This window comes from Gracilinanus agilis, chromosome 1, assembly GCF_016433145.1.
Source record: "Gracilinanus agilis isolate LMUSP501 chromosome 1, AgileGrace, whole genome shotgun sequence".
Lineage (NCBI taxonomy): Eukaryota > Metazoa > Chordata > Mammalia > Didelphimorphia > Didelphidae > Gracilinanus > Gracilinanus agilis.
In genome coordinates this window covers 210,424,082-210,439,234 of record NC_058130.1, presented here as the reverse complement: position 1 = coordinate 210,439,234, position 15,153 = coordinate 210,424,082, and the positions used below count along the sequence as shown (strand labels likewise).

The window sequence follows — 15,153 nt, the reverse complement described above, 5'->3', positions numbered from 1 at the left end:
AAAAAAAAAGAAATAATGCAAGGGAGGTTTTCCAAGAAAATCATGTATTGATACAAAGTAAAGTGAACAGAATCGGAACAATTCCTACAGGAACAACACTATAAAGACTAACTACTTTGAACATCTTAAGATCTCTAAACGATGCAATAACCCACTATAATTTCAAAGGATTAGTGAGGAAACATGCTATCCGTCCTTTGACAGGGGTGATAAAACACAGGGCACAAATTTTTAAAGGCATTTTTTAGAAAAGGTCAATACAGAAATGTTTTGCTTGACTATGCCTATCTATTAAAAGGTTTTTTGGTTTTCTTCTGTTTTTGTAATAGATAAAAGGGAAGGAAGAGGAGAAAAATAGATTTTTGTTAATAAAAGAAAATTAAGATAAAAAATGCATAAGGCAGTGAGTTCCAGAATAAGATACTGGCACTTCTTCCTTCCCTTTCTAAACACAATCTCTACACCCTCCAAAAACCAAGTCTTTAGGACTAACATAGGGTTCCTACCACTCTCTTGAACAAGGAGGCTCCAAGGCACAGGGGCCTTCACCCCTACTAACCTTTAGTAAGGTTTACCCTGCAGTAGTGTTGAATCCATCAACTACATGGTCCCATAATTCCCACATTTACTCACTTGCATGCTCTGCTGATACTGTACATTCAGGCTAGATCCTCCTTCCACATCTGGTTTTGAAATGAAGTCTTCCAAAGTCCTCAGGCTAGAAAGGACAGCAGTATTTTCCTCAAGATTCTCCATGATTACCTTCCCTCCTACAGAAAGATAAAGGAAAAGTAAAGGACATCCTTCATAAACACCACAAGATCTATATACAAATGGAATGACTAAGCACTTCACTGCCTTTGCATGGCCTTAAAATATTCCAGCATTCCAATGTTCCTCACACAAATTATTCCAGCATTCTTCACAACATTCCTATGATCTAGGCATTTTAATGAGGAGGAAACTGATCAAAGAAATAAGCCCAATGAGAGAAAGAAATGGAATTCATGTCATGGTCACATGCATACCTCTTGGGAGCACATGAAAAAATGATTTAGTTTAGAGCACAATTAAATTACCCTAATGTGATTTCATGCTTTCTGGCTGACACTTCATACAAATCCCTCATTCTCTCCTTTTTTGATCACTGTTTCTCAACAGATATTAAAAGGCTAAACTGGAGTAGATGAAATAAATTAATTAAATTAATTATTATTAATGAAATAAATCTCCCGTAAATCTCCCGTCTCACCACCTCTACCCAGCTTTGTTTTGGGGAAAACTGCAGGTTGAGTTTGAATATACTTACTATTTCTAAGTTTCATTCTCAATGATATGTGTACTGTTACATCCACAAACTTCCTAAGTACACTGCAAACTTTTTCCAACTCCTCTTTTCTCAGAAGCTATACCAAGTGCTTGCCACAAGAGAATTATACTTTTCTCCTCTACCATAGATTTGTTACCTAAGTTTTGACAATAAGGTTATAATCTATGTAATAATGTCTAAAAAAATCTGAGGAAATGCAGTTAGCTCTGTTCTTTCATGGAAGATGTGAGGGACTATGGATGTAAAACAGGGCAGTCAAGGAAGCTAGGTAGTGGAGTGGATAGAGTACCAGACCTGGGGTGGGGAGGACCTGTGTGCAAAGCTGGCCTTAGGTACTACCTAGCTCTGTGACCCTGAGCAAGTCACTTAACCCCAACTGCCTAACCATTACCACTCTTCTGCCTTAGAATCTAAATTTAGTATGAAGTCTAAGACAGAAGACAAGAGCTTTATTTTTTTTAAAAAACAGCATACACTGGGAGCCAGATCAATATTTGGGTGTTATTTTTTTCCTTTTTTTAAATTTTTGTAATAAGGGAAGAACTGCTGGAGGAGGGAGGTAATAAAGGGCTTCAAAATTACATCTGACATAAAAACAAAAAGCAGCAATTTTTTAAATCCACACAAATTTTTTTTTAAGCTTATGTTCTCAAATTGTATTACCCTTGGCTATTATGTTTTAGCTTGATAAAGAGATTAAAATATTTGCTATTAGAGGTGGGTTCTTTTAGACTCCTCACTGTGGTAACTGATTTATATTTATATTTCTTAAACTCTGTGAAATAGAAAGGTCTCTCAAAGTCTCTTCTACTTGTTTCTCCTCCTATGGCATCAACAGTTTGCTTAAGTAACTCAAGGTGGAGCTGCCACAATTGCATGCCCCATCTTATTTCTATAATCTTTCTTCTGATTTGGTTCTACTATTGATCTTTAATTTGATGAGTTGGTTAGTCAAGTATACACAGAAACAGATGATTTAAAAATGGACTCCAACATTAATAGTCACTTGTCTATTAAAATTCTATTAAAATAGTTCTGTAATTTCGTGCCTCCAAATTTTTTTCTTAACCAATTCATTAAGTGCCTACTAAAAATACAAAGAATTAAATAATCTATACTGTCAAGTTTACATTCCACTGGAAAGGAAGATAAATATATATGCACTTAAATAATTACATACAGAATAAGTATAAAGGGAAGAAATGCAACATAATTAAATACGAGGTAGTTTGTGAAGGAGAACGCAAGGGATTGAGCTGCATCAACATAAAATGAATAAAAAGAAAAAAGAAAACTAATTACAAAATATAAGGTAGTTAAGGAAGGAAGGCACAAGCAACTGTATCAGGAAAAGCTTCATACAGAAGGGATTGCTTGAGCTACATCTTGAAGGAAAAAAAAAGCTGCCAATGAGGCATAAGTGAACAGAAAGAGCATACTAGGGATGGGGAAGAGGTAATACAAAGGCAAAGATGAGATTCAGTACCATGTGTAAGAAAAGAGACATCAATTTGGCAGGAACATAGAGGAAAGGAGAGAAAGTAATATATAATGATGCAGGAAAAATAGGTGGGGGCCAAGTTGTGAAAAGCTTTAAAAGCTAAACAGAGGAATTCTTAAAGGCTCCCTAGTGAGTTTATTCAGCAGGGGAGAGTGACAGTGAAATTTGTGCCTAAGGAACACTGACTAAAGTGGGGAAAGACTTAAAGCACAGATCATTTAGAAGGCTATTGCTTTTAGGTGAGAATGGATGAGGCCCTGACCTAATTTGTTAGCTCTGTGAATAGAGAAGGGTTTAGAAGCATGTGATATTATAAAGGTAGAAACAGCAAAATTTTGCAAACAAGCAGATACATGGGCTAAAGAATCAAGGATGACTGTGAGGTCCCAAACCTGAGAGAATAGTGATGCCTTAGATAGACATGAAGAAGTTGTGGAGAAGAAGAGAGGAAAAGACGTTAAGTTCTGTTTTAAACATGTCTAATGAATCATGGTTCTGGGACATCTGGTTTTAAAATGACCAATGAGTAGTTAAGATACATATGCATGTATGTATGCAAAATCCAATGGAATTGCTTATTGGCTACAGGAGGGGGGTGGAAGAAGGGGAGAGAAAGGATATGAATCGTGTGACCTTGGCAAAACACTTTAAATTAATTAAATAATTTTTTTCAAATTAAAAAAAGTCATAAGTCTGCAAGTCTTTTTGACTTTTTCATTTTTTAATCATTAACCATGTTTTTCACTGTGTTCTTGATGCTCACCTTTGTATTCAAGTCACCAGATATTAAAATGTTGATTTAATTTGGAATCTTGACCAGTTCTTCATTGAATTTCTCTCCCTCTTCTTCCTATGAAACAGATGGTGATAGAGAAGCTGCAATTATTTTCATGGTGCCTCTCCCTTTTTCAAAATCCATCCTCTATCCAGCTGTCAAAAGTGATTTTCCTAAAGTGAAAATTTAACCATGTCACTCCCTTACATAATAAAATTCAGTGGCTCTTTAGTACCTTCAAGAATAAATATAAGCTCTTCTGCTTGGCATTTAAAGCTCTTCATAACCTGATCCCAACTGGCTTTTACTGGACATTACCCTGCCCCTACATGCTGGGAAGCTGGGTAGAGCAATGGATAAAGCACCAAGCCTAGAGTCAGGAAGATGACTCTTCTTCAGTTCAAATCTGGTCTTGTATACTTAGGAGTTGCGTGGCAAGTCACCTCACCCTATCTGCCTCAGTTTTCTCATCTGTAAAATGAGCTGAACAAGGAAATGGCAACTATTCCAGTTATCTTAGCCAAGAAAACCCCAAATGGGATCACAAAGAATGGGACAAAACTGAAAAAATGGCTGAACAAGAACACATACTGTATTCCAGAGAATCTAGCCTTCTTGCTTATTCCTCAATATATGGCATTCCTCAGGAGTAGCTAGGTAGCTCAATGGATTGAAAGCCAGGCCTAAAGACAGGAGGTCCTGGGTTCAAATTTGGCCTCAAACACTTCTAAGCTGTGTGACCCTGGGCAAGTTACTTGACTCCCCATTGTCTAGCCCTTACCACTCTTCTGCCTTTGAACCAATACACAGTATTGATTCTAAAAGAGAAGGTAAGGGCTTAGTGGGAAAATATAGATATGTGTTTGTTTATATGTGTATATATGTAAGTGTGTACATGTGAGTTCTGAGGGGTATTGTGGAGTTCTGTGAGGCAGTTCACCCCACTTAAGATTATTCATGTTACAGTATGTATATGGCATTCCTGTTTTCATGCTTTTTTGTCCCCCAGGGCTTCCTCACCTCCATATCTCAGAATCCCTAGTTGAATTTCAGCATAATGGCCACATTCTACATTAGGCTTTCCTGATATCCCACAGCTACTAATGACTTCCCTTGAAAATCACTTTGTATCTATTTTGCAAATAGCTATATAAGTATACTTTGTCTCACTGGGCTAGAAAAATAAATAAAAAGAATAAATACAAATAATTAAAATACATGGTAATTAGGGAGGGAGGGCACAAATAATTGTAAACAAAAAAGACTTCATATAGAAATTGATACTTGAGCTACATTGAGAATAAATAAAAATGCAAATAATTACAAAGTAGTTAAAAACAAGGCAATTAAACAGGGAGGGCACATGAAATTGTGAGGATCAGGAAAAGCTCCAAACAGAAGGGGATGCTTAAGCTGCATTTTGAAAAGAAAACAGGCTATTTATGGAGGCATAAGTAAAAAGTACTGTAAATTCTAGACATGAGGAAGAGATGATATAAGGGCAGATATAAGATTGAGGCCATGTGTAAAAACAGATACCAATTTGACTCAATCAGTATGAAGGGAAATAAGCCATGACAGTAAGAACTGTTTTTATATCCTCAATGCCTAACACATTGCTTGGCACATGGACTATTAAGTGCTTCTTGACAGGTTGATTGCATTTTTGCAAATGTTGCCATAAGCACTATAATTCAAAATAACCAAATATGCCATGAAATTAAGTTTCTAGTTCCCACTGGCCACAGGTTAAAACTAATTCTGCTGACTCCTTTTGTTATCGCTCCAAAAAGAGACTGTGAGCTATCTATTTGTCTTTCAGAGAAAGTATGGCAAGTAATATGATGCACATGGTGGTAAAGGAAAATAGCACTCAATTTTAGTTTAAGGGACTTGGGTTCAAATTCAGGTTTGGATGGTCTGTGACAGCAGCAAAATTACTTTGCTTCTCTGGGCTTGTTTACTTGTCTGTAAAATGAGGTTGAACAAGATGACCTGGAAGGTTCCTCTTCCAACCCTAAATGAATGAATCTATAAATCTATGCCCAGGTCCTGAAAAAGAACCTCACATTTAGAATGCTAATAGCTAAATTAATGTTTTCTAAACTACCCAGAAATGGTGATTCTTCCCATTCTCTGATCCCTTTTCTTAGTACCCTGACACAATCAAATTTTGTATTACTCCAGAAAGTTTTATATTTTTTTGTTTTACTGGCTGCCATACTAAAAACTTTGATCAACAAGTGGCAAGCCTACTGAAAATTAATCTTTTCATACTCCTAGTATGAACAGGTATAGTCTTCAAGAATCCAGGGTCACCTCCATGCCAGATGAGACACCCACCACAGCAGGACATCTTAGCAAGAACCAGTTGAGATTAGAGAACATAAATTTGTAATAGACTCAGTTAGCAATTTTGTGTTACTTCCTCCATGAGCTTTCAGCAACATGTGAATAAAAGCAAAGGAAGACAACAGTGGGAGTGTGCCAGGGTTGGGGTTTGGCAAATCAAGAACATAAAAGGGCAAAGAACAAATAATTTAAGAGTACAGAATGATATGTAGTTAAACTTGGTCATGTACAGTAAAGGGAAGAAAATAAGCAGAGGGAGCAGCTGGGTAGCTCAGTGGACTGAGAGCTAGGCCTAGAGATGGGAGGTCCTAGGTTCAAATCTGGCCTCAGACACTTCCCAGCTGTGTGACTCTGAGCAAGTCACTTGACCCCCATTGCCTACCCTTACCACTCTTCTGCCTTGGAGCCAATACACAGTATTGGCTCCAAGACAGAAGGTAAGGGTTTAAAAAAAAAATTTAAAAAGAAAAAAGAAAATAAGCAGAGACTGTGGTGGAAACAAACAAAAAAAGAGATACAGAAGTGAGACAGAAGAAAAAGTGGAAGGATATATTATGAGACACAGCCTAAAGTAATTCAAGGTTATCCCTCTGAACCTGTTTTCTTCTTTATCTAGTCTCAGATTAGATAAAAAATAGTACACTCCATCCCAAAACTAACATTTTTTATATATACTATAAATACCCATACATGTATATGTTGTCTTCCTTTTAAAATGTAAGAGCATTGGGGACACTTTTGTATTTTTGTATGTTTGATGCTTAGCACAGTGCCTGGCACACAGTAGCCACTTAAATGCTTGATAATTTATGAGACTCAATTCCATTTCTTTTTCAGCAGGAGTAACAGACTTCTTGACCAAGGGAATGCTATAGATATAGTATTTTTAGGTTTTAGTAGGTATTTAACAGGCTTCTTTCATGCTACATGGACAAAATGGAGATGTGAGCTAGAAGATAATATAATTAAGGTGAATTCAGAACTGCTTGAATAATCAGAACTAAAAAAATAATCATCATTAACAGCTTGGTATCAAGTTGAAGACAGACTTTAATGATCCAGAGATTCCTCTCCTCACCCCACCCAGGATCACAGAGCTACCAACAAGTAAAGTTGGGAGATGCTGCAACTGTATTGAAGTAAAAGTCCCAGCAACCTGAGCTGGAGAAGGAAATGGCAAACCATTCCTGTATTTTTGTCAAGAAAACCTCAAATGAAATTATGAAGAATCAGACAATGAATGAACAAAAATAACTGATGGATAGAAAGTCTGTTTCCTCAAAATTATAGAAATAATCATCTGTGGCATTCATTCAATAAGCATTCACTGAACTCCTAAGGGATATGGGGTATTTTAGGGAAGAATAGTGCCTCTAGTGTCAGAGCTTATTGAGCCCTTTTTCAGGACTACTTTCCTCCTTTGCTGTCTTTGCTGCCTTTGCTGCCTTCACCCTACTCTCACTTGTGGCTCCAAGATGCTCTCCTACTTCACCCATAGGCCTTAGATCTGTCAATTACTGTTAACCTGGTTTAGTTCTAGTGTGGCCACTGGGCATGCTACAGCTTCTTGGGAGTCACAGGAAGAGGTAGGTGGCAGATGGACAAGCCTTCACATCAGAGATGCTGATCTTCCTGTAAGGGGTAAAAAGGGATTTTTTTGGTTGAATATATTAAAAGGTTAGGTCACCAGGGAATTGAATAATTATCAATTCCCAATTAAAGAATAACCTCAAGTCAAAATGACTTTTATGGAAGTTTATTTACAAATGAGAAGAGAGCAAGAAAGTAAGAAATTTAGAGGATAAGGTAAGATAATTAACCTGACAAACTAAACAATTCGCTTAAGTCCCTGGTTTAACCCAAGCAGATCTAACTAGTCCTCAATTGGAAAAGGGCCAAGTCTTGAGTGGAGGGCCGAGGCCCTAAGGCCCCAGAGACATATGAAGCAAAAGCTTCAGTCACAGTCTCTTTTGAAAGGGAAGTTCCTTAAGAGAAGTTTCGGAAGATTCAGTCTTTACATTCACCTCGTGGAATTCCGAAGAAAAGATTTACAAACAGTCTCACCAACTTCAGAGCTCCTCCAAGTCCCGGTGACAAACCAGAAGAGCTCCTTCAGGTCCTGTTCACAAACCAGAAGAAGCTCTGAGCTCACTCCACTCTTTTTAAAGGGGCCTCTTTTGTGTCACTTCCTGTCCCTTCCTCTTAGTTTACGTGTCCAATCACAACAGACGCTTTTCTTAGGACTGCCCAGGAGGCTATCAGTAAATTCTGATTTGTCACTCACTCTAACACATGTGGGTTACAGACCTCCCAAGTTGGAGAAGTTTTCACCTTTGGTGATTAAATCTAAAGATGGGCAGGGTAGATTTAATTAATTATCACATTCCCTAAATACCTAGTACACCCCTGATGCACCATGCCCCAATAAGATATCATCCACAATACAATTTTTAGTTCTGGCTAAGAATTTTTAAGAAGGACCTAGATAAACTGGAACACATTTGGAAGAGAATAAGCAGGATGGCAGAAGGACTAAGGAAATGATAATACAAGGATTAGTTAAAGGAACTGTCCGCAGAAGAGAACTTAAAAAAAAGCATAGTAGGCTTCAAATATCTAAAGGATAGTCATGTGGAAAAGCCACTGCTTGGCACTAGAGGACAGAAATCAAATCACTGTTGCTATTAGTTGCAGAAATGTAAAGTTAAGTTGTAAGGGAAAACTTCCTTACAGTTAGAAGTATACAGAAGTGAAATGGGCTATCTGATCTATCCCATTAGAAGTAAGATGAGTATTTTACAGGAAAGAGTCAATCCTTTATAAGGAATAAATGAACCAAATGGCCTCAAAAGGTCTGTCCCTTCTTTAATGTGATCTGCTAATAATACTTAAAATTAGACACTTTTCAAGATTTTTGTCAGCAAAATGCTTCATAAACCTTAGGACATGGCCCTATCTGTTTAGCTAAGGAAGAGTAAAGAAATAGGTTATAAGAATTGAGCAACTAGGAAATTAGGGAAGTTAAAGGAGTATCAAAATATAATTAGAGATTGTGCTCCGCTATAGTGGTGTTAGGGGGATTGGGGAAGAGGGAAAGAACATGAAATATGTAATTAGGGGAAAATATTCAAAATAAAAAAATTTTTTAAATGTAATTAGAACTCAAGTTTAGGCATTTACATCAGACTTTCATTATTTGGGAAATAATGCTTACTCCTTGCTCTTTACTATTATGAGGGTGAAATTGGCCAGAGCCTTGGAGAAGAGAGTTGGTCTTCTGGCTTATAGCTTTGAGAGTGTGTACACAGTGAGATCTAGGCTATTTTCAGAGGAAGGCCTCTACAGGGAGATGATTCTGGGGAGAAAAAAACAGTAAAGAGAAACCCAAGAATCAAGCATGTCTGTTTCCAGTTTACTCAATTAAGAGATTTCCAGAAATTTCCCTTTGAGCAAGACTGACAATTCTCTTGGTATAGCTCGGCTATCTAATATAACTTCTAATGAGAAAAAATATATATAGCATTTTTCAAAACAAAGTGCTATATAAATGCTAGTTATTGTCATTATTACTACCTTTTCCCATTTCTTTCTGCATAGAAAAATGAATTCATTCACTATCAAAAAAATTTAAAAAATAAACCTTAAGACACCAGATAAACATGAGTCATTAATAACTTAGTATCAGTAATATCCAACCAAAAGGAGTGGCAGTTTCAGCAGCTCCTTTTTGATCAATTACACCATTCAAGGGATTCAAAAGGAAACCTGTGAAACTGACCAAAAATGAGGGAGTAGTAGGGAAGCTGGTGACCCAGATAGCATTTAGATAAGGGGTTCTATAAATGGGGCCCATAAACTAGGATTAAAAAAAATATTTTCAGAATCATATATTAATTAACATAACCAGACCCCTATGTAAGGAGTCCCTTACATAGATAAAGGTTAAGAACCATCATATTAAATATCAAGAAGACACTTGGAAACCCTCAGTCCAAGATTCAGAGAGTGACATATTAAAGTGCCCTGAGTTTTTGTCCAGTGTCCTACTGAAATGAAAGCAAGAGAGATGTCAACTGCTACTTTCTTTATTCAAAAAAGGGCTTGAGAAAAGGCAAAAGATTTGAGCATCCTAGAAAAAATTGTTTTACAATAATAGTTCAAAATTTTAAAGGCCTCCAAGATTTTTACAATTTAGTGACTCAACAAACATGTAAAAACATCTACTATATACCAAACATCAGCTGGAGTTACTCTTTTTATAACACAATTCTGTGAGGTAGGTGTTACTACTGACCCCATTTTAGAGATTTTACATTTTACAGGGGCAAGGAATTTCTCAGTCTCAAACCATTTCTGTGGGTCTGGGTCAGAATTCAAACCCTGGTCTTCTTGGATCCAAGAAAGCGACTCTAACCACTTAAATCATGGTGCTCAATGGAAGAGACTGTAGAAATGTAGATCAAGTGGCAGGAGACAGAAAAGAATGGATGGGCCCTAGCTCAGAATGGAGGGGGCCAGGAAGAAATCACAGTGATGACTGCCTGGGGTTAAGTACTGGGTAGAGAAGATAGGGGTGAATCCTTGACCTGACCCAGCAAAGCAAGAAGAGATAGTTTGATACTGTTCTGGAGAGCAATATCCTGACCCAGAGCTGGGGTTGGAAGGGTTCAAGCGCCAGAAATTCTGACCCTCCTGGAGTCCACGGTACAGGGTCAATGGAGCCCAGGACTGGGGGGTACGGGACCACTGGTGAAACCCTCAGTGCCTGGAAGATCAAGCTTCTGACAGACTTAGGGATACCGGGACCCCTCGATGCCGAAAGGACCGAGCCCTTGCCCAAGTATTGGAGTGCAAGAACTTCTGGGGGCTCCTGGGTGACGAGAAGACGGAGTCCTTGCCCAGGTTTGGGAGTGCGAGGTCCCGCGGAGGGTCCATGGTGCCAGGAAGACCAAGCACCTGCTCAGGTCTAGGAGTGCGGAGACCTCTGGGAGCCGCATGGTACCGGGTGGGCAGAGCCCCTACCCAGGGTCTGGGAAAAGAAGATTCCCACATAGCCAAGAGGGCGGAGAAGGGAAGCCGTTTCCTCTAGATCTACCTTGTCTCCTCGGCTAACCCCAGCTCACTGGCCCAACCCCATGTGGAGCAGGTCCCACAACCGTCCGCCCGCCAGCTCGCCCGCGTGGATATGCAGAGGTCGCTCACCCCACAGTCTCGAAGTCTACTGCCGCCCACCGCCGCCGCCTCCGCTGCGCCGCTCAGATCTCCCTCTTCTCCTCCCGAGTCCACCTATCGCGAGAGGTGCCGCGGAGCTCTCGCGAGATCCCGGCCAGGACCGCCGAGAAAATTGTTCAGCCAGATTGATTTACACATTCATTTTACCCGCTGGAAGAGTCCAGATCGTTTTTCTCGACACGGTCCAATACGAAGCCAGGACCCAGGTCCGAGTGGCGAACGTACAGCTAGGGTTTTAAAAGTAGTATGAGGTTGCCTATTACTGCCCTTTTCCCTCTAGATACCTGGAGCTACACCTCGATACGGCGTCTTCCAAGGGCCAAACTTCTCTCCAGGGGGATGTGTAATTCATCAGGACTTTGAAACTCCTCTGGCGGGGAATTTGAACGAACTGACTTGGGCTTAAGACGAAGATCCCTAAATCTTCCCCGAAAGTACAAAAGCATTTAATTTGGTCACTTTTCTGGCTCTGTCTGATTCAGGGCCCAGCACAACATTGAAAAAAAAAAAATGTTAACTGGAACTTTTTGTTTCGTTTTGCCCCCATCGTTCCTAGAAATAGCTGCATTTCACATTTCAATTGCTTCTAGCGCTGATACACAGGTTTGCATAAGGCTGTTTTGAAGATTTTTTTTTTTTTTTTTGCCTTTGTCTCTCAAGCTCTCACCCAGGGCCTGGCACACACAGAGTAGGAACTTAAGCACCTGATTTGTTGACTTCAAAGACTTGGAACCTAGAACAAGTTTATTGCACATAACAAAATAATAATACAAAGAGGGACTCATACCCAAAAAGCACTTCTATAATCACCTACTACTTCCTAAACAGTGTTGTGAAAGCTAAAGATACAAAGAAAGGTAAAAACAGTCCTTGATATTCAGGAGCTAACTTTCTAATGGGGAAGATATGTACATAATAAATATGCAGATAAAAGATACATATTGTATAGATTCAAGGTAACCTTAGAGGAAAAAGGTGTGAGGGTTGAGAAGATCAGAAAAAGACTTCCACAGAAAGTGGCATTTGAAGTGAGTCTTGAAGGAAGCCTCATATTCTGAGAGTCTGTTAGAAGATAGAGAGGGAGAGCACTCTAGGAATGGAAGAGCAGAGGCACAGATGGAAGATAGAATATGGAAGGGAATAATGTGCAAAAAGTCAAATGAGCAAGCATTTATTAAGTACTTACTTGTGTAAATACCAGGCTAAACAGTTGGTTATTGTCTTTGTACCAAAGGTCCAAAATAGCATCATTTTGACAAGGTCAACATATAATGTGTTCTACTGTGATCAGACCAAAACTAGTTTGGAAGGCTCTACCTCAGATCAGGCACAAATATCCCACATTTGGGAGAGATGTCACTAAATTTGTACATCTCACATTTCTTTTGAGCTACTGAAATTCTGCTTTGCTCAGAGTGTAGTGCCTTCTTTGATGCAAACACATCGTGCAGAATGGTCTTGCAGTGTTTTCCAAATCTCACAATTGATATCAAAGTTCTTCAGAAAGACCTTGAAAATGTCTTTGTATCACTGCTGACCTCATTTGAGCCCTTGCCTTGTGTGAGTTCCCTATAAAATAGTGTTTTAGGCAGTCGTGCATTTGGCATTTTACCAACACTCAACCCATCTGAGTTGAGTTCTCTGCAGTAGAGTTTGAATACTTGGCTATTCAGCTTGAGAAAAAATCTCAATATCCAGTAAATTTTCTAGCCAGGTTATTTTCAGAAACTTCCTAAGACAATTCCAATAGGAGCAATTCAATTTCCTAGCATGCCACTGGTAGACTTGTCCAGGTTTCACAGGCATAAAACAATGTACAACTGCTCTGGAGGCAGCCACCTCCTCTTTCACACTTTCCTGCAGAGACTCCCAAACACTGCTAGCTCTAGCAATGTGCATATCAACCTCATCATCTATATGGAAATCCCTGGAAAATATATTGCCAAGGAAAGTGAACTTATCCACAGCATTCAAAACCTCTATTTGATGGGTCCGTGTATGAATTGTAAGGTGCTGACTGATAATGAACCTGTTTTCTTGGTTTTCATTGTCAGGCCAGAATTAGTATAAGAGACAGAAAATTAATCCACATTCTATTGAATGCCACCCTCAGAGGTCACAATGAATATGTAGTATGCCAGTTCCATGGTGGCATGCTTATATGGCTTCTGGATAATGGATGATGCTCTCAAGATTTGTCAGTCACCAGTGGAGTGAAAGCAGGGTTCTATACTCACTCCCATACTTTTTAACATGATGAAAATGCCATCAAGATCAGCTATTGCACTGAAAGTTATTTAACTTGAAAAGGCTACAAGCCAAGACTAGAGTTCCTATGCAACTATCTGTTTACAGATGATTCTGTACTCAGTGTGACACACCAGGTACTGAGCTCTAAGTACTAGAAATACAAATAGCAGAAAGACAATCCCTGCCCTTATATTCTAATGGTGGAAGACAACCACTAAGACAATCAAAAGAAGGAAAGGGCAGAGTGAAGGTGGCTGAGGAAAACATGGGGGATATTATAAAGAAAATCAGGGAGGAGTCAGGTATGCACGCTAGAGGAATGAAGACAAGGGTGACCTGGGTGTCCTTAAAATGGAGGTTCCACATTCATCGAATCCATCCCTTCCTTTGTATTCGCATGGTCACCACTTTGGTTCAAGCCTTTATCAAGTCTTGCCTAGACCAGTGATGGGCAAACTTTTTAAAGAGGGGGCCAAAGGAAAGGAAATGCTCATGTCAGTCTGTTTCTAATGCAACTCCTTTGAAGTTTCATTGTATTGTATCCTACTCATTGTATTCATCAGATTAGGAATAATGTGGCTTGTGGGGCCAGATAGAACATCTCTGGCCTGCAGGCTGTAGTTTGCCCATCACTGGCCTAGACTATTGCAATAGCCCCTTAATTAGTTAGATAAGGAAACAGAGACAAATAGAGTTAAATGCCCTGGGTCCACAGAATCACACAGCTATTAAGAGATCAAATTTTAACTTCCTGATTCCAGGCCTAGCACTCTATCCACTGCACCATCTAGCAGCCTTTATAATCCTTAGCTTTCCTCAAAACTCAACTCAGCTGCAACTTCCTATCTAAAACCTTTCCTGATGTCCAAGTTGTTACTATTGTTCTTCAAGTTACCTCATATTTATGAACTTCTGCCCATACTTATCTTTGTAGGATCATACACATGGAGCTAGAAAGGACCACAGTAGCCATTTCTTTACAGATGAGATATCAGAGGCCCAAATAGTTGTCTTACTGAGGTCATACAGGTACTAAGTCCCATGGGTGGGACCTGAACCCTCATCTTCTGGCTACAAATTCATTGCTTTCTCTGCAACATGGTAGTGGCTAGAGTGATGACCTTGAAATTAGGAACACCTGGTTCAAATCCCAAAAGAAAACTAGTAGTAAGTCATTTTATTGTTCATTCCCTTTATGTTTATTCTGAACATATTTATACAAGTACTCATTGTCTCCGTCACTTAATGCTAAACTCCTAAATAAAGGATTACTTTATTTTTTGTATCTGTATGCACAGTGCATAACAGTGCCCAACACAATCTAAATGATTACCAACTTATCAAGTGAGATTACATATGTAACATGCTCTTGTGATAATTAAATCTGCCCTGCCCATCCTTAATCTAATCACCAAAGGTGAGACCATCTCCACTTAATTCACAAGTTGGGAGGTCTGTGACCCACATGTGCTAGAGTGAGTGACAATCAAAACTTACTGACTGCCTCCTAGGCAGTCCTAAGAAAAAGCATCTGTTGTGATTGGACATGTAAACTAAGAGGAAGGCACAGGAAGTGACCCAAAAGAAGCTCTTTAAAAGAGTGTACTTCAGTGAGTTCAGCTCTCTTCGGCCTGGGGCTGAACCTGGAGGGGCTCTGGCTGGGACCTTGCACTTGCTCTTCAGCCTGGAACTGGTCCTGAAGAAGCTCTGGCT

The 15,153-nt window shown here is 39.2% G+C and overlaps 1 protein-coding gene across 1 annotated transcript in view; it reads right to left on the bottom strand.

Moving 5' to 3' along the window:
- MAD1L1 (mitotic arrest deficient 1 like 1) overlaps nucleotides 1–11,245 on the bottom strand; it is a 941,076-nt gene extending 929,831 nt beyond the window's left edge. Inside the window, exons 1-3 of the mRNA XM_044659988.1 lie at nucleotides 11,161–11,245; nucleotides 3,595–3,681; nucleotides 634–770 (exon numbers count right to left, since the gene is read on the bottom strand). Coding sequence (XP_044515923.1) covers nucleotides 634–756 — 123 coding nt within the window. The 5' untranslated portion in view covers nucleotides 757–770; nucleotides 3,595–3,681; nucleotides 11,161–11,245. The remainder of the gene's footprint in view (nucleotides 1–633; nucleotides 771–3,594; nucleotides 3,682–11,160) is intronic.
- Between the last annotated feature and the right edge of the window lie 3,908 nt (nucleotides 11,246–15,153).